The following is a 20,809-nucleotide window of genomic DNA, read 5'->3' as shown; positions in this document are numbered from 1 at the left end:
ATAAAATGCGATGTAATGTGCACGTAATGTACAAACCGGCACCAATAGCTCCACGCACATTAGATATTGAAAACCTGGCCAACTCCTATAAATATTTTGAACTGGTTAAAGGCAGCCGGTGGGTTTTAAAATGACTACAGCTGTCGAGATGAAATGCGTAATTTTAAACGTTCGCGAGAGCTGGGGAAGAATGCGTGGAACCTCCACGCGCGTTCCAGAGTGTTCTGCAATAAGCCGTGCTGTCCTCGCTCTGGGCGAGAGGCTGGTGCGTGTAATGAATGAATGAATTTTATTCAGAGCTCAACAGTTTTCCTTTCGAGAGCATATACATCGTTTTTTAGACTGCACAATTAAGCCTGTATAAACGCCTCGCTACAGGATCGTTTCGGAAAGTTTAAGGCGTTTTAAACTCCTTTTGGAGTCTAGTGACCTTTTCAACATTCAAGTATTCGTATAAAATCCATTAGCTTGGCGCAGTGTTGCACCTATTATGATTACGCATAATGGATTCATATTTTATAGGAACCCAGGGCTGGGAGAATCCAGTTTGCCGTCCAGGTCACCTGGTTTTTAACCATTGCCAACACCTGTTAGCTATAGAATCAAGGAAGTAATTGGGAACTAAGTGAGCTGTAGTCCTGCAGGATTGAAGAATACTTCAGTTATAGTCCTAAGTGATCGCTAAACGACTAAGTTTACAAACCCCCTGATTAATTTGATCGCAATGACATAGGTCCGTATATGTAGTAATTGGTGATTTAATGATGACATAGTATAGCATAGTATTATACAACCCACCAAAAGAATCAATTTTGCAGTTTATACTACTTTTTTAATTGTATATAATATATAGTTGTAATATGCATAGGAACTCTCGGATTTCGTATTGCCATTTATTCGCTGTGCCCTGCATGTTTCTATTTGTCTCCAAGTTTTCAATTCGTGCATTAACAGCGATTTTCCATGCTGAATGCCCGTTCGCTCGGTGCGCTTTCTGCCCAACCATGACGAAGGGGTCGTCATGTCTACAGTGACAGCCGTGCGAGGGCGAGAAGGGGAGACGTCTCACAGCAGCGAATGACAGCAATCAACCCCTAGACCTTGAGATACGGATAACACTACCATCACTTCATGCCATCGCGCAGCTCTGAAGCAGCCTGGAAACCGGGCAAGCGTGTATATATATATATTCCTTTTTTGAGTGTGCACTTTCCTTCACGTCCCCACTCTCCCGTCGTATTCACGCGAGGGGCCGCCACAGTCGAGTCAGATCCGTGAACCCTTCCCTCCCGCGCACCATAGGGGAGACAAAAGGCGGAATGAACCCCTATAAACCACCCCCTCACACTGACAGCGTCTCCGTCCAGCTCGTCTATTCCTAATTCTGGAGATCTGTTGAAGTATATTCCAATAACGCATACACACTTGACGTTTCACTGTTCTCACATGATGTATGCCCGGACGTTTTTCAAAAATCTTTCAGAAAAAAAAATGTTATCTGATTATTTTTCTCAAAATAAATCCCTAGATATCGCTGCGCAGGTTGTGTACGCATGCGTTTGTATGCTATTTTTGGGGTTAAACTATGATGAGATGAGGAAGAGTAACAGAAAAAAAGTGAATAGTTTTTAGGGTTTGGGTTCGGGACTCGAGGGAGACTTTTCATTTTTTTGGGGGGGGGAGGGGGGCAGGGACAGACGAGGGGGGCTGCGGTGTGCACGGTGCAGTCTCATGACAGTGACGTGATGGGGGCGAGTCTCAACGTCACTCCTCCCATCTCCCGGACTTTAAAGTGCGTCCCTGAGCCTAGCAGTGCAGCAGGTTAGCGTGGATGGTTGAGGTCTAAAGCCGGTAAAGGAGAGAAAGAGAAAAGGCAAATTAGAGGGCATTTCCTTCGTCATATCGGCGAAAGAACCCCGGGCAACCAACAGCATTTCTACAGAGTTATTGTTTATTGTCGAATTGGGTTTTTTTTTCCTTTTCGTTCTGATTCGATTTTTTTTTGTGTGCTTGACATTTATATTTAATCCTTATTATTATTTTTTTTTAATCTTCGCTGAAACCGGCGAATTCGCGTTCCTTCTTCGGGGATCCCGCGCGCGCCCAGCTGCCGAGCGGGAGAAAGGGTCCGGAGGAAAACAGAAACGCTAAAAACAAAAAATAGATCCAATCCCGTCGACGGATTTTCATCTCATCGACGTTTCTGCCTAATTTGGTGAGTGTTTAATTCATTTTATTTCACGTGTTACCTGTACCGCACAGTTGTTTCAGTGTGTTACCCGCCATGAAACTGAGGCCAGTTTAAGTGTTAATATTCCAGGGGGGAAAAAAATAAACTTTATGTATGAGAAATCGTAATGGAAATAACAACGGTAAAGGGTCGTTATGATTTCCGTCTTAACAATGAATGGTTGCTGCTCGACTCGACACGTGTATGGCTGACGATACGTTGGTTCCTGGTCGACTTTCCTCTGGCAGCTTAATGTCAGTGCTCTCTTAGTCGGGGGGCTGATTACCTTATTGTACTTAATGTCCTGGCGTCCTAACCCCCCAAAAAAGCTAAAGCGTAGTCCTTCTGAGATTAATGAAACGTGAAGGCTGTCTTGTCGTTCTGCGGGGACCGGCCGGTACGCCGTTCGTCTCCATCTCAGTGGATTTCGGCGGGCGGGGACGGGAGGCGTTAGACAGCAAGGGGACACCGGGCGTGAGGTGGGTAATGTTTAACTGGCAGAGGTGTCGAAGTGGGGAGGGGTAGGAAACGATGCGACTCGGTCCGTTCCGGCGCTACGAGAGACCTGCTGCTGCTCTTGCTGTAAAATGGCCTCCGCCTCCTCCTCCTCCCTCCTTCCTGTCAGGCGGCCCTTCTTCGCCCCATTCAGTCTCTGCCAGGAACTGCGCCGGCGGCCTCGCGGGGAGGCGCGGCGCGAGGCCGCCGCCGCCGCCGGCTCCGCGAGGTGAAGCCCGGGGTGCCACGCGCCGCTGTCAGCCTTCACGTCGCCCCGAAACCAAAATTTAAAAAAAAAAAACAGAGAGAGACAAGACGCGTTTAACCGTCTCTCCCGTTGACAGCTACTGACACTCGGCCTTTGTTCTTTCTCCTAAGGCCCTTTTATTTAAATAGAGGTGTTAGCGCTGCGAGCGTTTCATTGACAAAGGGGGTGCCGAAACGGGCTGAGAGTGTTTTGTTCCTTCTAATTGTTTTGATGTGTCCCGTACGTCACTACGTTGGCAGTCCCCCACAATGATCAAAATATGTCCCCTTGATGTGTCTATACTCGAGTCTTTTTATCGAACTTCTTTTATTTAAGTTAGAAAGGGCGCTAGTGGGTCAGTTTGTAACGGAGAGAATGGGATTAAGACTGTAGGGCGTGCTAACATGTGCAGCTGTATTTTGTTTCAATTGAATTGAGATCTGGAACTGAAAGTGTTCGTGCCTTGACAAGCATTGCCACACTACTGTGTACCTTTTTTAAAATAAAAAAAATACTATATACGGAACCTATCTTCCAATAGAAACGTTATCGTATCGCCAGCCAGACGAGGAACTTCTCTGGTCTCCGAATCTGAAGTTCTTGATTAAATCGCGGCCACGTTTCTAAAGGTTCAGGGGAAAACAAAATGCTATAACCGCCCGATACGGACGCGGATGCTCTTTCCGAAAGCGGCATCTGGAGCGAAGCCCTGCAGTGCTCGGGTCGCGCGGCGGGGCTCAGGGAGGAACCGGCCCTAACCGGTTTGCGGGCGCGTGAGCGGCGACCTGCGCGCCTGGGAAAACCGGGTTCAAGGGAGAAGGCCCACAGTAACGGGCCTTGTGTTACTCGGACCTGCTCGGTTTCCTGTTTTGTCACAAAAAGCGGTGCGGTTTGTTGTTGGTGGTGGTGGTGGTGGTGGCGGCTTTTATTCTGGGACTGTCTGGACATTTCATCAGCCCTGCTGGAAGGAAGCGCCCGGGCCGCCGTGTCCTGTAAGGTCACTGCGGTAGTCTGCGAAGTCTGGAGGGGGGCGGCAGGGCTGGACTCGGGCCACTTGGAAACGGTGGCTTAGTAATGTCAGGCTGGGAGCAAGATGTTTCCACTTTTTTTTTTTTAAGCCAAGATTTAAGAATGTGCGGCCACACGTTGCTTGTGGGTGCAGACCTTGGCACAAACACGCTGGTGTTCAGTTTATCTGTGAGTGTATTCAGCGCATTAGGGTCTTGCTTTGACACTCCAGCGTCACGACAGAGCCTACTAACATTTTTTTTTTAGTTCTGGCAATTGAGGAATCGCCTCGAGTTTTGTGGAGCGGGATTTTAAAAAAAGTCACTTCTCTTGTGGCGCCTAGGTCACAGTGGGCGGGAGAGGAAAAAAAACCTTTCCTGTTTATCACTTCTTTTTGAACTTCCGTCACAGATAGAGAATTAAATAGACGTTACAACAGGCGGGAACGGCAGGTTTTGTGTTGACAGTTTTTTTTTTTTAATTTTTGAACTAGACCAATCCGGTTCAGAATACGGGATGGAGGTTGAAAAATATACTTTCGTTAAGGTGTTTTATGGGGGAGGGGTGGGCGAATCGACTTTAACCCGTGAACAATTCTATAATGCATTGTTCCTATTTTAAAAAGAAGTCCAGCTTATGTTGCTGCGCCTGTATGGTCCATATAGGTCAGGCTTCCCACAGTTTCGGGAACTTTCTGGAGGCCCGGCACGCACATGGCGCGCTGTTAATTATCGAGAAGTTTTTAGCTCTCTCTCTGAAGCAGGCTTACTATTGACGCTCATTGCATCCTGTTTAAATTTAATGACCATGCTTAATAGTGTGCATGGGTTTTAGTTTGTCCTCCTGTGTGGCTGGGCAATATTTGCTCTTGAAGCATGAGCTCTCGAGAAAACGGTTGGTTTATATCGCAAAGTTTGGGGAAAATCGGCCTCTAGAATTTTGCGAGCAAGATTATGAGGCATCTGGGGTTTCAGATCCAACGTCGACTACATAGCACGAAACGTCTGCTGCATTGAGAATGGGTCTGGAGCTTCTGATGCTATTTTTACATGTTATGCAAGTCTCAGATTTTCAAAACCGAGACAGTCCTAACAGAAGTCACTGAGATTCTTTATACCCGTCTCTTTTTGCATGGTGAGGTACAACTTGCTAATGCTTTCTGTAGCATAGTTACCAAAAGCAAGCGCTGAAATAGACCACCTCAGCCTTTCAGAGGAGCTGGTTGCCCAGGGCGTTTTGTATTGTGCAAAGGTCCCTCTCGAAAGTTGCATCACGCTTTTTCTGTTCCACGGTTAAATGGATTGCAGACTGTCGCAGGGCTCCCTGTATGTGTTTGTTGACACTCGGCAATGAAGAAGTGAGTTTCATTTTCTTGTGTGAATTTAAAAGGCAGTATTTTTTCAGGCACCTGTCATTTGAAGAACTCTTCATCTCCTTGTGCAGATGACCCATTACATGTAAATCTTTTTTTTTTTTTTCCCCCTTTGCTTTCAGGATGAGGAATCTCCCTTCTCCAGTGTTTGTTACACAATGGATGTCTGCTCAGGCCCTTTAAAAGTCCAGAGCCTTAGAAACCTCTTGGAAAAGACTTGTATACGCAGTGGATAGCAATAAACCCCAACGTCCTCTCCACCCCTTCCACTTAATATTGCTGTTCATATTGAATCCATATCGTGTTCTCTAAGTTTACATATTTAATTTTCTCTTACAGTAGAAAACACTATTTATTGCAATCGAAGCATTAGTACCTCATTTTGTTTTGTAAGTTATATTTTGTAAATTATATATTTTGTAAGTCTTTGAAATTCAAAGGAAAAACAAAACCCCAGTAAGATTGTGAAAACCACACCACCAGACAAATGGAATCCACTTCTTTGACAACTCTTGTGGCCACGACCCTGGCCCCTTTGGTTGAAGGCCCTCTGACAGCGTACCTCTGGCTGCTGATCTTGGGCTTCATCATCGCCTTTATCCTCGCGTTCTCCGTCGGCGCCAACGACGTGGCAAACTCATTTGGCACGGCGGTGGGCTCGGGGGTCGTCACCCTGAGGCAGGCCTGCATCCTGGCCACCGTGTTTGAGACGGTGGGTTCGGTGCTGCTGGGCGCTAAAGTGAGCGAGACCATACGGAAGGGCATCATCGACGTTCAGATGTACAACGGCTCGGAGCACTACCTGATGGCTGGGTCTGTCAGCGCCATGTTTGGTGAGTACGACGCGGAGAGCGCTTGTTGTGGTGGACAGTTTTAACTCGTGTCGTTTGCAGCGCAAGGCAGGGGTGACTTTAAAGGCCTTTCTCCCCTTCCCTTTTCCTTCAGCCCGGCCTGTTTCTCTTTTGAGATGGAGATTGACCCACACCTTACTCAACCAGCTGTTGAGCGCGCGCTTATGTTACGTTTGCTGTAGGACATGTTTCCGCAGGAAAAAATAAAATCATTTTCTGAAGGGACGGACAGCAAGAGAGGCAGTACATGTTCAAAGCGATGCATTCTGTTTCTGTGCTGGTTAGGTGATGGTGGATCCCAGTGAGCCATCTAGGTTTCCAGTATGCACCTTTTGTGATTCTGAAGCTAAGGAATCTTAAAAGAAATGTTCTTGCTTTCTTGCAGGTTCTGCCGTGTGGCAGTTATTCGCTTCATTTTTGAAGCTTCCGATCTCTGGGACGCACTGCATTGTGGGAGCAACTATAGGCTTTTCCTTGGTAGCCAAGGGACAGGAAGGGGTCAAATGGTTCGAGTTGCTTAAAATCGGTGAGTAGGCTTTCTCTTTCAGGATTCTCCCCCCTAGGCTAGGCTGACAATAACTAAAGGTTCCTCAGGAGTTTGTTTGTTGTGTAAGAAGTTTTGACACCCATAGATGACAAAAGAAATCATTCAAGTGATGAAAAAATACGCAGGCAAGGGGATGGCTTCATAGATGTGAAAGGCACCAGATCAATGATCTATAAAACACTCTAGCACATTTAAAAGTGGCTTCTCAAAGTGCTTTACAGCAATAACCCCAAAAAAAAGCACACTGAGAGGAGATGGCAAAATATCCCAATTACAATAAGAGTCTGAAATACAGTATGAAAACAAAGGAGCAGACCAATTAAATAAAAGCTGTTCTAAAGATCAAAGCTACGTACATATACATGGAGTCACAGATCTTAAGTTTCTTACTGCCCACACTTGGAAGCAAACCTGTGGTGTTATCTGATGCTGTAACATCCTGGGTTTTTTTTTTTCTAGTACTTTCCTGGTTCATCTCCCCTCTCCTGTCTGGCATCATGTCTGCTGTTCTCTTCTTCCTCGTCCGTTTGTTCATCCTGCGTAAGGTGAGGGGGAAAAAAAACATTCATTTGGGTGCTGTTGTTGGGGTTTCTTCTATGACTCAGCAAACGCTTGTAATGTGTACAAGATTTATAAATCTTCTGAATGGGTGGGGACAAGTCTTTATCTGATGTCTCGAGCCAGTACGCATCACTGGCAATTTTCCTGTGAGACAGATATGTACTCTTAAACAGCCCTGACAAAGTATCGCATTCAGCACCTATTCTGGCTCAAGAGTCTGGTGGCAGCTGTGAATGCAGAGAGCTTTCATATTAACAGTTCGACTATGACTTAAAGGTGTACATTTTTTGTAATGTACTTTCTGCGCAAGAGCCTTTGTTTTGTAAAGTTAGACCTGTGGTGTACCGAGTTTGTGTGCCTGTGGTACAACACTGTTGTGTACTAGTCAAGAGGGAGGTCCTGTTCTTGTCATGAACTGTAGATGGAAGTAGGAAAAGAGGCTGTTGTTCTGCAAAGGAATGTTAACTCTGCCTTAGGTGACTTCTGAAAATTCTAGTGTGTTTTTACAAATGCCGGCAGTGCTCTGTTTTGTGAGCCTGTAATTTTTCATCAGACCTATTTTCTATTTCTCATACTCTTGTGACCTGTTCTTGTTCATAGTAACCTAATTCCCAAAATAACTTGATAACATGCAAGCATGTCCCTTCTTACCAAGTTCCAAGGGCGTGTTTATTCCTTCTTGTGTAAAGGACAGAAACTGCCGAAAATACTCAACATCTAATGGCTCCATCTGTTGCTTAGATTTTACTGGTTTAGAAAAATTACAAATACAAGGACTTATTACAGCACAACAGTGAAATGGCAATCCTGTTACCTCTTCTGTATTAACCTGAAAGCGATGCTAGATTACCAGATGATTTTGAAAGCTTTCCAGGAGAAAGACTCATTTTTCGTACACCTGTAGACATGTAATTTCCGTTCTCTTGATGTGTTACCTTGCTTAGTGGCAATTAAGTTCTAATAGATTTCGGTGAAAGGATCCTTGGAACAGTTAATTTCGCTTGAAACGTTTGCTTGTCCCAGAGTTGCAAGCTACTTTTTTTTTTCTTCCATGCATCTTTCACTGTGAAATAGTTTGCCAAGCTCTAATGGCAAGCCACTGCAAGCTTTCAGGAAATGTTTCCAGTGCCAGAATTCTGAATTTTTTTAAGATTACCTTGGGAATGGAGTTGTTGTATCATAGCTGAAATGTAGAGACCAATATTAATTCCTTAATTTTTCTTTTAGAGTCTTGACATTTAGTTTTGTTCCTAGAACCTCACTAAATTTAAGTGACGGCAAGTCCTATTTTAATCAGAACTCCTTTCAGCCATCTGTATGAATTGACGTTTAATTGCAGTATATGCATGGATAACACTAATGCCATATTTCTAATGTAACTATAACTATCGGCTGTTTGAAACCCCAAGATTAACTTGTATTAGCTAATTTGTTGGCTGAAATGGAGATTACAGCTCCATAGTAAATAAAAGGTAGGGTTTTACAGGACATTGGAAGAATTTGGCTCATCTGCCACAGGTTAGGATAGGGCTGTAAGAGTCTTCCGCTTTCTCATGCATCTTTTGCATTTTTCAGGAGGACCCTGTGCCCAATGGGCTGAGAGCCCTCCCCGTTTTCTACGCTTGCACTATTGGGATCAACCTCTTCTCCATCATGTTCACAGGAGCCCCACGTAAGTGTCGCTGATACCTTGCATACCTTTTGTGTTAAAATTGTAACTCTGTATTTTTGTGTGAGCATTTGCAATTGTTCAAGGACATGTTTGAGGCCCATATAGGTGCTCAGGGTCCCCCTGCCCCCATCTGTGTATCTTATTTCATTATAGACAGGTTTACATGGAAGCAATGCGGATCGCCTACAACTGGGGCAAGGGATTAAATCTTATTTTTGAGTGAAGTCTGCATGAGTACCGTTTGAGAAGCAGGTGAAAAAAAGATGCATTGACTAATTTGCCTGTTGATGAAAGCACGAACGTTGTTTCTGTAAATGTTTAAATGCTCTACACAGTTATCGTTGAAATATGTTTTTTTTGCCAGATGTGCTGTGAATGATTTAAATATGCATCTAAAAAAAAACCTTTTGATCTGTCTTTTCAGTTGGTTTAGAGTGGGAAACCATATTAAACGTTCGATTTTACTCCTTTTTCTTTACTTACAGGACCGAACTTTTCAAGAAGTCAACTGGCCTGGGCCGATTACAGAAGGCTGCAGGCCGGTGTACGCTGAGAGAGATATATATATATACATGCACACACACAAGAGACATGCACTTAGCTAGCTGTTAACAGCCTTGCTTAAAGCGAAGATAATGTTAATCCAGCTTCAACCCAGCATCTGTTTCCTCGATCCTGTAGGAAGCCTTCATGCAGTATGAGGTTGCTCTATAGATATAATTCAGGTTTGAAGTCAAATATACATACATTAGAATGAGCACACCAGTCTGTAGATGACATACATTATTTCCTTATGCCATAGAAACCAATTAGAAGAATGAATTGGCTTGTCCTAAAAGGCTGGATGTATTGGAAGATGACTCTGCACCAACGAGGAAAAGCATTGGATTAGAGATGGAAAAGGCTAGGTTTACAAAATGCTTCGACAAATAAGGAAGGCCAACCAGTAAGGAATCAGGTGCTAGAGAAGTGGGTAGTGCATGTGTAGAGTCCGGATCTGACGAGGACCGGCGATGCCTCTGAGCTTTCCGTAGACCCAGCTATTGCACACGTTCCAAAGCAATCACATGTCAGTCTCGGCAACTGGCTTGAATTCTGCAGCGTAGTGCTCTAAACAGCGGAAGATTGCTAACTCCAAGAAGATACTACATCCACACCATTTTTTTTTCCCTTCTGTTAAGTTTTTTTTTTCCCAACTTTTTTTTGTATTTGAAAACCATATCATCCTAAAGTGACCTGCCAAAGTCCAGATAGCGACGCAATAGAATTTTACTGAAGTATTAGTGCAGTTGATTATTTTTAAGTAGCATTTCCACTGCCTGTATCCCTTAAGAAATGAGGTCTTTTTTTCATTGTCATCTTTCCCCTTCCTTTTTGTAGAACAGTTTGGTTCAGGATATCAAAATCTTTTTACTGTAAGCCCAGAATGATGAAATTATCTGGTAGTAATTTAATCTTGAACTTTGGCAACTTTGTAACTTGAGAATGGGAGTATAAAACCTTTTCCAGTCTTGGCTTCAGCTGCATAGAAGCCATGAGCTTGAGTATTTTAGATTCTCATTTCCACCTTGCCTAGTTTATAGAAGAAATTATCAAATTTAAATTTCACTGGCTTTATTTGTTCAAGTTCCAAATTTAGTTAATACTCGAGTTGGAAATTTTGAAACGGGTAAGCATTTAAGTATGGACTTTTTTTAAGTTATTGCAAAACATTTTTTTTAACATGAAGTGTGCTGTTTCCATATTTTCTTTTCAGTCTGTTTTAGAGAACCTTCATTTTGCTTAGTGTAGAATGGACAACATTTTGGCCTTAATTTTCTCATACAGCTTGTTCTCAGATCTGTTAGAAAAACCTTTGGTTCGTAATTTTGAAATCTTCCTCTACCAAAGTGTTGTAACATCACCCTTAATTTGTCGTCTTGTGTGTAGTGCATACAGGAGGACAGTGGCTTTGTACAGTACAGTGAACCTTTGTTTTTTAGCCCAAGAAATGTGCTCTTAATGTTTTACTTGTGTTTATCAATTACACTCCACACAGTCAAAGAAAATTGTTCCTGTGCCTTTTATGATCTACTATTTTGTATTTCATGTGTTGTAAATATACTGTATAACATTTGCTGATATGCAAATAACTATCATAAGTAAATGACTTACCAGTGTAGGGCACCCTTAATATTCTTAAGTATTAAACCTATAAAATATGTTTGCATTTTCCTGTAATTGAGGGGAAAGATATCTAGTGTAAGGGCTGTAACTGGCCACTTAATTTTTTAGTGTTGCATGGTGCTTTCAAAAAAAAAAATGAAGAAGCAGAGGTTGGAAAGTGAAATTCTGTAAACCCTGGCTTCTCTGGTTACATTGCTTCTTGAATTTGCTTGTGCAAAGCCCACGCAGTTTAAAAAAAAAAATAATCTTCATTTGACTTTGAGTGCAGGTCATTATCATGTGTTGCAGCTGAGGGCTGTGGCACTTCATTTTACTATCAGGATGCAAATGTGACTGTACTGTACCGGAGTTTAAAAACAATTCTGGTAATCCTTGTCATAAGACGTGTTACGTAATAGGTTCTTGCTGAATTTGGAAATAGCGAGGACACACTTTGGTCGGTAGGCATGGTTTTGAAATCTGGGTACATGCTGTATTTCTCACTTATGCTAAGGAATCATATCTGGTGCCCTGTCTGCCTCCCTTCCTATCCTGAAACCCTTAATCATCTGTACTTGGGGTGTTCAGTACTGCTCTTTGAATTTTAGGTATAAAACTTTTGTGATGCAACCAAGAAATTACTCCTATCAAGAGGGCCATGTGTCATTGGCACAACAATGCTTAGAAATAGGTAGAGAAGGTGCTGGAAGCAACTCCTGGACTACCTAAAACTAACTAAACACGAGGTCTGTTCGTACAGTACCGAGTCGGAGACAGAACTGCTCTCCAGTGATGCCGAGTCTTTCCTTAATGACCCTCTTATCAGTTCCTGTAACGTGTACTTTCTTTTCCTCCCTGAGAGTTTCACTGAAAATGTGTAATGTGTACAGGGTTATCTTTTGATGGCACCTTGAGGGTTGGTGGGGGAGGGTATTAATATCAAGAAACTAGATGGGGAGGGGAGCATAGTGATCAGAGCCTTGTAAATTTAAGCTCTTGATAATGTGGGGTATTTCAGTACTCTAGACCCCAGGGTGTCTGAGCCCAAAGGAAGATTGGAGTGAAATTTAACCGTGCAGTTTTCTGTTCTGTTCAACCCATTTGTCTCCTCCTCATGTGGCTACATGGAGATCAGGATGTTTGTTTCACACATTCTCCTGCAGGGAGCAGCGCACAGCAGCCCTTCCAAGGATAGGCACCACTGTCTGCTGTTCAGAAAGATGCCTGAAATGTGATCACTGCTCAAAGACTAGATTTCAGTCATGCATGACTTGCAGTGGGGTAACTGTGTTTTGGGACTCAGTGTCTTTCTTTCTGAGCTGCGCAGTGGTAGGTGCCCTGGGAAAGGGAATAACCTGTAGAGGCACCTCTGTGCCGGTTTTGTTTCTGGGGTGGCAGCAGCTGCTGCCCTTGTGTCTCAAATCCCCTTCTCTTTCCTCTGTTCTCCCTGCAGTGCTCGGGTTCGACAAGCTTCCTACATGGAGTATCCTCTTGATCACGCTGGGCTGCGGGGTCATCACCGCCATCGTTGTGTGGTTTGTGGTCTGCCCCCGGCTAAAGAAGAAGATTGAGCGTGAGTGTCCTTGCCAGTTCGTTACATGACATCAGGTCCTGCTGTCTGTGCCATCTTGGCTTGCTGTGCTCTTAGGTGGGCACAGTCAGTCTGGATCATGTTTTTGCTTAGTTATCCCCTGATAGGCTTATCTTATTCCATAGGGAGCAAGCATTGTCTTTACATGAATGGATATCTTGGATTATGGTTCATAATGAAGGACTGGTGACTTCCAGAAAAGTCCATTATTTTATTTTATTTTATTTTTTAAAATTGTCTTGGTGCAGATGGAGACTTAATCTTGTAACAACAGGCTATCTGCTAGTAATAAAGTTTATGGTAGGGCCTCCTGGGTAGCCCAGAGCTGTCAGTGCGGGACTATGCACAAGTGCCTTGTCTTTCACCCTTGAAGCTGCCCATAGCATGCTCTTGAAAGGAGCTGGTTATCTGCAGTTACTCTCTATTGCCTCCCATGCTTTAGTCTGTTTTGTCGTCAGAGACGAAAGATATGGGTACTGCTGCTCTCAAACTGCACTGAAGTCATTAGCAGCTGTCATAGGGCCCGGTGGGGGCTTCACCTTGGCTTGTTCCTCTCTCCTTGGCACAGTTTCTGTAGCAGTTTGCTGCATTGCCTTTCTGGAAAGAGAAGAACTCAGCCTTCATAAGTTTTAATTGCTAAAATGGCATTGCTGGACCCAGGCCATAGCCTGATTCTTGTTGAGTTGCTTTTCTGTCTGCATTGTAAACGTGGGAATGACAGATGTGATTTCAGTTTAAGACCCTGAAAGTGGTCTAAACAAACAATGTGAAGGTAAATTGCACCCAAAAGGTATTTTGTCTAAACTGTTCATATCATTATAATATAATGACCAAAGATTGTTCTTTTCATATAGTATGTCAAGAGCATATTGACTGTAGGCAGTCTTCATGATTTTTCTTAAGCTGTCCCGCTAGTATTGTGCTTGAGCTGAGTAAATTATTCTCAGTGTTGGCATTTGGTGTGTATTAAGTATGCATATGTTTTGAAAGCAATTCTTATTCTTGGTTAGGGATGCAGAAAGGAAGCAAATCAAGATAGTGGATTTGGGGGAAAGCAGCCAGAATATCTTGCTACAGAAAGAATAAAAGGCATTGTAAAAGACTTGTAGATGGGTGACGTGTTGGAGTTAACGCTCTTTCCCCAGTTAGTGTTGATGAGTCAGCACAGGGGATATGTCCTCACTTTTAAAAGGAGACTTTTACCAAAGTAAAAATCCTGTCTAAATCTGGGTGGTTTGTGTGGTCATAGTTTACAGCAAGCCGGGGAATTTTAAAGTCAAGGTGACTCTCCGTTGTCAGAATAGGAGAGATGGATTCAACTGGCAGGTTTTCAGGGAAGGGGCTATGAGCTTTTGTTTAGGTGGGAGAGCAGTCCCAGCAATCCCATCCTATGTACCCATCTGCCAGGTAAAAACATTGAAGTAAAGCCCAAGAGGTTTTTGAGATGTCAAAATGGAAGCTGCTGTTATTCTCAACATTTTTTGGCATGAAACGCTAAAGTGTTAAGCCTTTAATAAGATTATCATTTAAGAGATATTTGGTGGGATTAAAGATTAAGTCTCCTCAATGATTTGCTACATTTTACTATGCAACATTCTAGAAAGCATTTCCTGTGTGCCTGATTGCAGGAGACATCAAATCCAGCCCTTCTGAGAGCCCTCTGATGGAGAAGAAGAACAGTGACATGCATTCTATTCTCCAAGCTGTCCCCGAAGAGCCCGGCAGGATTCTGTCTGAGACCAAGAGCCCCACACCGGACCACACATCCTTGCTGCTAAACACCCGGCCCCCAGCAGAGGAGCGCACCATCTCCTTCAACATCGGGGATTCGGAGGACTGCGATGAGAAGGAGGGCAGGGACACAACCGCTGATCTCAATGGTGAGATGCAAAGGCTTTTTTTTCCCCTGCATTTCAGGGGAGAGTTGCTATACCCATAATACAAAGATGGGCTGATCCTGGAAGCTTTTTTTTTTTGCAATTTAACCACAGTTGGTCAAGGCTGTGAGCCTCCTAAGTAACACCCTTGCGATTCTCTTGTGCTTTTAGTGGTTCAGAACGGCGGGCATGTGCAGTTCAGCAACGTCACCAGCCACATCCCCAGCAACGGCTACAGCCAGTACCACACTGTGCACAAGGACTCCGGCCTCTACAAGGACCTCCTGCACAAGCTGCACCTGGCCAAGGTGGGCGACTGCATGGGCGAGTCCGGGGACCGGCCCATGAGGCGCAACAACAGCTACACCTCCTACACCATGGCCATCTGCGGGATGCACATGGACCTCTTCAAGCCGCGGGACGGCGAGGGGAAGAGCGGGGCCTCGGCCGAGGAGGGAGACAAGGACAAGGCGGCAACCCACAGCGCCGAGCACAGCAAGAAGAGGGTGCGCATGGACAGCTACACCAGCTACTGCAACGCCGTGGCCGAAGCCAACGTGCCAGAGGGCCTGGAGGAGAGCGAGGTGAAGCTGGAGATGGGCATGGGCGACCGGAAGAGCAGTGATGGCTCCCTGGAGGACTGCCTGGACAAGGACAAGCCTGCGGTCTCCCTGCTTTTCCAGTTCCTGCAGATCCTCACCGCTTGCTTCGGCTCCTTTGCTCACGGAGGCAATGACGTCAGGTAGGCCAGCTCCTCGGGCTCCGGATGGGGGGGGGGGGGCAGGGGCACTGGGGCATGTTCGTGGAGGTGTTTCAGTGGGTCTGAGGTGCAAGAGCTTGAAAGGGGTATAAAATCAGATTGTTCCTTGCTGTCCAGTTCAGTGCTTTATCCCCTCATTCCAGCTTTTTATAAGTTGTTGTGTGGCTAGATGGTGGAAGAACTAAAAGAACTGAGCTAGTTGTTGTTGTTTCCCCCCCACAGCAATGCCATCGGGCCCCTGGTTGCTTTGTGGCTGGTGTATGAGAGTGGCCAGGTGGCGTCCAACACCCCAACTCCCATCTGGCTGCTGCTGTTTGGTGGCGTCGGGATCTGTGCTGGCCTGTGGGTCTGGGGCAGGAGAGTCATCCAGACGATGGGCAAGGACCTCACCCCCATCACTCCTTCTAGGTGAGAGTGTGCACTGTGCCCGGGGTCCTCGATTCAGTTTAAAGAAGAGAATTGGATCGGCTCCCCGTCAGCCGACATGAGGGTCCTGTTTGTGGTGGCTTAGATTTGTAATGTTCTCTTCCGTTTCACAGTGGTTTCAGCATCGAGTTGGCGTCGGCTTTGACTGTGGTGATTGCCTCAAACGTCGGTCTGCCAATCAGCACAACACACTGCAAGGTACGTGGTGTGCATTTGAGTTAATTGGCTTGCTGTAGACTGGGGCAGTATTATGGAATGGTCAAGCATATTGTGGTGTTCCAGAGCCCCAGGTGTTTTCCAGGTCCTATTCAATGAGGAACCAGGTTTCATCCTTAAACAGTTGATGTATGTGGATAAAAGTCATAAACTGAATTAAAGATCGGAGGTGGCCCTCCGACAGGGTGTGATGACTTTCTGAGAGCCCTGGAGGTAATGATGGATACGCTGTTCTCCCCACAGGTGGGCTCTGTTGTTTCTGTTGGCTGGCTGCGCTCCAAGAAGGCCGTAGACTGGCGTCTCTTCCGCAACATCTTCATGGCCTGGTTCGTCACCGTGCCCATCTCCGGTCTCATCAGCGCCGCCATCATGGCCATCTTCAAGTTCGTCATCTTCCGCTCCTGAGCACTGCCAGGGCGCTCGCGCTGTGGCACTGGGGAGGTGGAGATCAGAATTTTAATCAGTCATGCTTTCTAATGGCAGGGTTGGCACGGGACTGAGGTTTTTCATAGGCGATTAATGCGGCTTCAGTCACTGAGAAATTAGTTGCTCTGTATTAATGTGCTTTAACTCCTTAGGTGTATGAATAACCCACTCGAGATGCTGTACATTTTTGCCAATCAGACAAAAAAAAAATAGCTCTACTTTGTATTTTGTAATTATGTATATACAGTAACTTTTTTTTTATACACATACGAGTTAAGTGTCAGAATTACACACAGTATTAGGTTGTTTTTCTTTGATTTCCCTAAGTGAGTACATAGCAGTGAAGCTACTAATGCCATCCTCAGTGGGCGTCGCTGCCATTTTATTCATGAGGATGGCACAGGACTGCAGCAGGTACCTGATCTACATACATCTGCCTTAAAACAAAGAACAGTGTTCAGAAGCGTACAGGTGTGGATGGGTGTGCACAAGGTCTGGTGATCATAGTAGTTGTCTACGACAGCTGGTTCTAGTTGCCATTCCAAAGCTTTAAATCTCACAAGCAGAGAAGGGACTTAGTTTTGGGTGTTAGAAAACTCATTGACTATGGATGCGCACATGTTCTGGGGATCTTTGGTTTAGAGTTGATGTGGTTTTGGGCCTGATGTTTGAGTTAGGTGCCACTGAAGCAGTCAAGTGCAGCTGCTGAGATAGCTGGGTCTTGTGCATGCTACCATTCCCACACCGTTTTGGACTGCTTTATAGCCAAGTCCTGTTAGTGTTTGTTTAATCGGCAAGAAAAAAAGATCACATTATTGAGTGGTGAAGTGTGATCTTGGAAATAGAAGAAACTTTTGAAAAGGTTTTTTTTTCCAAAGGGGATTTTTTAAACTTCATTATTTAGTGACATTATCAAATGTGTAGCTGGTGCTTTGGGTTTTTTTTCCTTAAGGACCTTTTGTCTGCAGCCGTGCAATATATCAAAAGGCTATTACTGTTGTAAGCACCTGCTTCTAGTGAGTTTGTAAAGTTTGCAGTCTTTCAATTCGATGGCCTTAGGGTGACCTCAAAATCTCATCTTTTTAATTTGAAGTTTTATATTCAAAAGGAGCAAAATAAGACTAGCTGATGCTTAAGACGTTGTCCTTGAAACCAAACATCTACAAAGCGCACAAATGGGTCCAGCAGACTGATGAAACAGCTCTCGTTTCTTCTTGCCGTAGTCTATAGACCACACCTGGGGGGGGGTCTTTTTCAGAACGATGGTTGTTTTGCATGCAGGTACCAAAGAGAAACAAGTGCTGCCAATCTGTATACACTTTCTTTAAGTCTTCCGATGTGACTGGACATAAGGAAAAAATAAAGATTTTTTTTTTAAACTCTACTTTTGTATTGCCTGTCTCTGAAGAATATCCATCCATTTTCTAGCTGCTTGCTTCAGTTCGGGGTCGCTGGGGAGCTGGAGCCCATCCTGGCATGTAATGGGTGCAGCCTGGACAGGCTACCAGTCCATTGCAGGGCAAACAGGCACACACCGGGGCAAGTTAACCAGAAGCCCTTCAACCTACTAGTATGTTTGTGGACTGTGGGAGGAAACCGGAGCACCCAGAGGAACCCAACCAGAACATAACGCCAGAGATTGCACCCTGGGTCTGGAATAGAATCCAGGGCACTAGTGCTCACCACTGTACCTCCATACCACCCCCTACACCTCCTCTTTCACCAAATGTTCTTAATTAGGATGTAAACTTTCATCCCAACAAGTAATAGAATTCTATTAAATTACAACTAACCCTTTCTCTTACCAGTGCCGAAGACTGGTTTAGGACTTACAAGTTCAGTGTTTTTATCACATTGATGCCCTCTTTTTTTTAATTCAGTAACTTAATCTCCAGTGGCCTTGGTTATCTGTGCCATGTGTAGTGCAAGATGTCTGCTGGCAAATTATTGAGCCTTAGATTTTCGTTCATACTATAAGAGTATATTTTATTGTGTTTTTGAAAATACAGGTGCTGTTGCATACTTTTAATCATCGTGTCAAAATAAAGTAAATGCAATTGCAGTTTTAAGGGAGGTGGGAGTTGAAAAAAAAATACATAGACCTTAATCAAGGCCTTTTTTTATTCCTACTGTAGTGTATGGTGTTCAAGATGTCCATGATCTTGGGTCAATTGGCTCCTGGCAACAAAGCAAACTAGATGGGCCAATATACTATAACCTAAAGTTTTACCTTTTTTTTTTGTTTTTTTTTGGTAAGAACAAGATCACAAAGACAGGCATTAATCTCCCACTGATATCCCTTTATTCTTTTATTTTTAACAAGAAATTGTTCCTTTGATCCCCCCCAAAAAAAGCATGCATGTGAGCATCGTTTTCCTCCGGTGGAAGATGTCTCTGTTCTCATTCAAGATCAGCTGAGGAAGAAAGAGAAAGCGAGAGACTCGTTACTGCAAGTGTAAATCTAGTTATTCAAAGCTGTGCATGCTGAGGTACAGCGAGATTGCATGAAGCAAGAATGGCCTGCCTAGTTTAACCACCTGGTTCTTCAGTGTTTCAAAAAGCCTGACTAAGGTCAGCCAAAAGAGAGCAGAACAGTTATGTCCATCCTTGATCAGAAAGCTGCTGTGTCGTATTAAAGGCTGCAGCAGTTATCCTGTGATTACTACACCATGAATAGAGTGAGGCTAGCGATGAGCTCAGGTAGATCAGTAAACGCAGAAGTGGAATGAAAATCCACAGGCAGTATGGCCCACACTGGTGCATTAATCTCTCTTTTGTAGTTCTCAGTCATGAGCTAATCTGCTGTACCTCTCAATGGCAGAAGCATCCATTTGCCTTATTAATAATAAATATATTAAATCAAAAGCCTAAATAAAAAAACACTGGGTCATAAATATGTAAATCCCCTAATTCTGTGAGATGCACTAGATCTTTTATCCCATTAACTGATCCCATCTTTTGTCTTGAATAGCAGTGAAAGACAGACTTTTCAGGCACTGATCTCACTGACACTCCAGGACCCAAACTGGAGACACCTGACCTCATGCATCCTCTACCGAACAGCGATTTAGCCCTTATGCAATCAAGCGGATCGACGGCAACTTACTTTCCATTTCTTCTTCTTCCTGGGCTTTTCCTGTTAAATAAAAAAAGAACATCTTTTACTTAAATTCCCTTGGGATACTTTTGTTTTTACAAGATTCTCCAAGCACCTAGGCCTTTTACTGGCCCTTCTGCCATCGTGCACCACATTCAAGATTCCCTTGAATATTTACTGATCCGTCCCTTCACAGCTGTGCTGACTGCAATCTGTATTTGGTGTTGATACTGCTTTCCAAGACTGTTGAATTCGCCTCAGGAACAGGTCGCTCAGCTTGTTGTTTATTCTATCGGCTGATATTTTGAATACTCTCCTTTGCTTTGAAGGAGCGTAATGGGTGACTCATAAGCTTTGGTGCCAGTGGACTGCTGTCAGCTGATCATTGCTAAACAAGCGCTGGGAGCAGTATGCGAGACGCCGTTTGGATCACATGGCCCCAGCGTGTACCGCCGAACGCGATGCCGCAGAAACAGCAACGTGCCACCAATGTCATTTTCAACAGTGGTAACGGCCAGCCAGCCAGCCCCCTGCAAACCCCACGCAAACAATCCCCCAGATGTGCACAGAGGAAACAATCAGCTAGGCTTGTGAAATATAGGTGGCTCTTAGGAACTTACCTCTCCTGTCCTCCTCGCTCTCTGAAAATAAATAAATCATCAATCAGATCACAGAGGGTAGAGTTTCTTCTAAAAATACTAGATTCCTCAGATTTAAAGGGGTTTAAGTAGGTTATGCAGTGCCTTCAAAATCATTTCACAGGCGGGAGGAATGCATTCTCTAAATAATGACTACAAATAATGAAATCATATCCCTAACCAATGTGCCATTGAGCTGAAATTGCAGAAAACGGTCTTAATGTTGTTCTTAGCTTCTTAGTGTTTGCTTTTCTTCATGCTACGATATTCATCAAAGGCTTAAAGTTACTCCAGGACTCTGCATTAATTGCTGTCTATCTGCTTCAATTTTATACAAATGAATCTGAGAATCTTGAAAGTGTCCATGATTAGAGAGCTCCCTGAAAATCCTTAGTTGCCATTCTTCAGCTGACAGTTAATGCCGATGGGAGACTTACTCTGTAGTAGAGATAGGCTTCGTAAATAGTTTTGACTGTGTTGCTTGGAGCTTACAATATGTCTTCCTGTTATTAACTTATCGAACAGTTTTGGCACTGATGGATAGTAAATCTCTTTTTATTTGTGGATGCCACCCAGCTCTGCAGTCTAGGTGTAACACACCTTCCCTTCTCTTGATTTAAATCATGGTTTGGAAGTCCCACTCGTAAATC

General features: G+C 44.2%; 1 protein-coding gene across 1 annotated transcript; it reads left to right on the top strand.

The window, feature by feature from the left end:
* Positions 1 to 1,800: 1,800 nt before the first annotated feature.
* slc20a1b (solute carrier family 20 member 1b) lies at positions 1,801 to 17,808 on the top strand. Its single transcript, XM_069182344.1, has 11 exons — positions 1,801 to 2,215; positions 5,475 to 6,185; positions 6,589 to 6,729; positions 7,210 to 7,295; positions 8,887 to 8,983; positions 12,582 to 12,701; positions 14,348 to 14,599; positions 14,768 to 15,338; positions 15,579 to 15,764; positions 15,896 to 15,980; positions 16,242 to 17,808. Exons 2-11 carry the CDS (start codon positions 5,840 to 5,842, stop codon positions 16,401 to 16,403), a joined length of 2,046 nt encoding a protein of 681 aa, XP_069038445.1. The 5' UTR covers positions 1,801 to 2,215; positions 5,475 to 5,839; the 3' UTR covers positions 16,404 to 17,808.
* Positions 17,809 to 20,809: the final 3,001 nt, after the last annotated feature.

This window comes from Lepisosteus oculatus, chromosome 2, assembly GCF_040954835.1.
Source record: "Lepisosteus oculatus isolate fLepOcu1 chromosome 2, fLepOcu1.hap2, whole genome shotgun sequence".
NCBI classification, from domain to species: domain Eukaryota; kingdom Metazoa; phylum Chordata; class Actinopteri; order Semionotiformes; family Lepisosteidae; genus Lepisosteus; species Lepisosteus oculatus.
The sequence above is the reverse complement of the archived record's forward strand: the minus strand, read 5'-3'. Positions and strand labels throughout refer to the sequence as shown.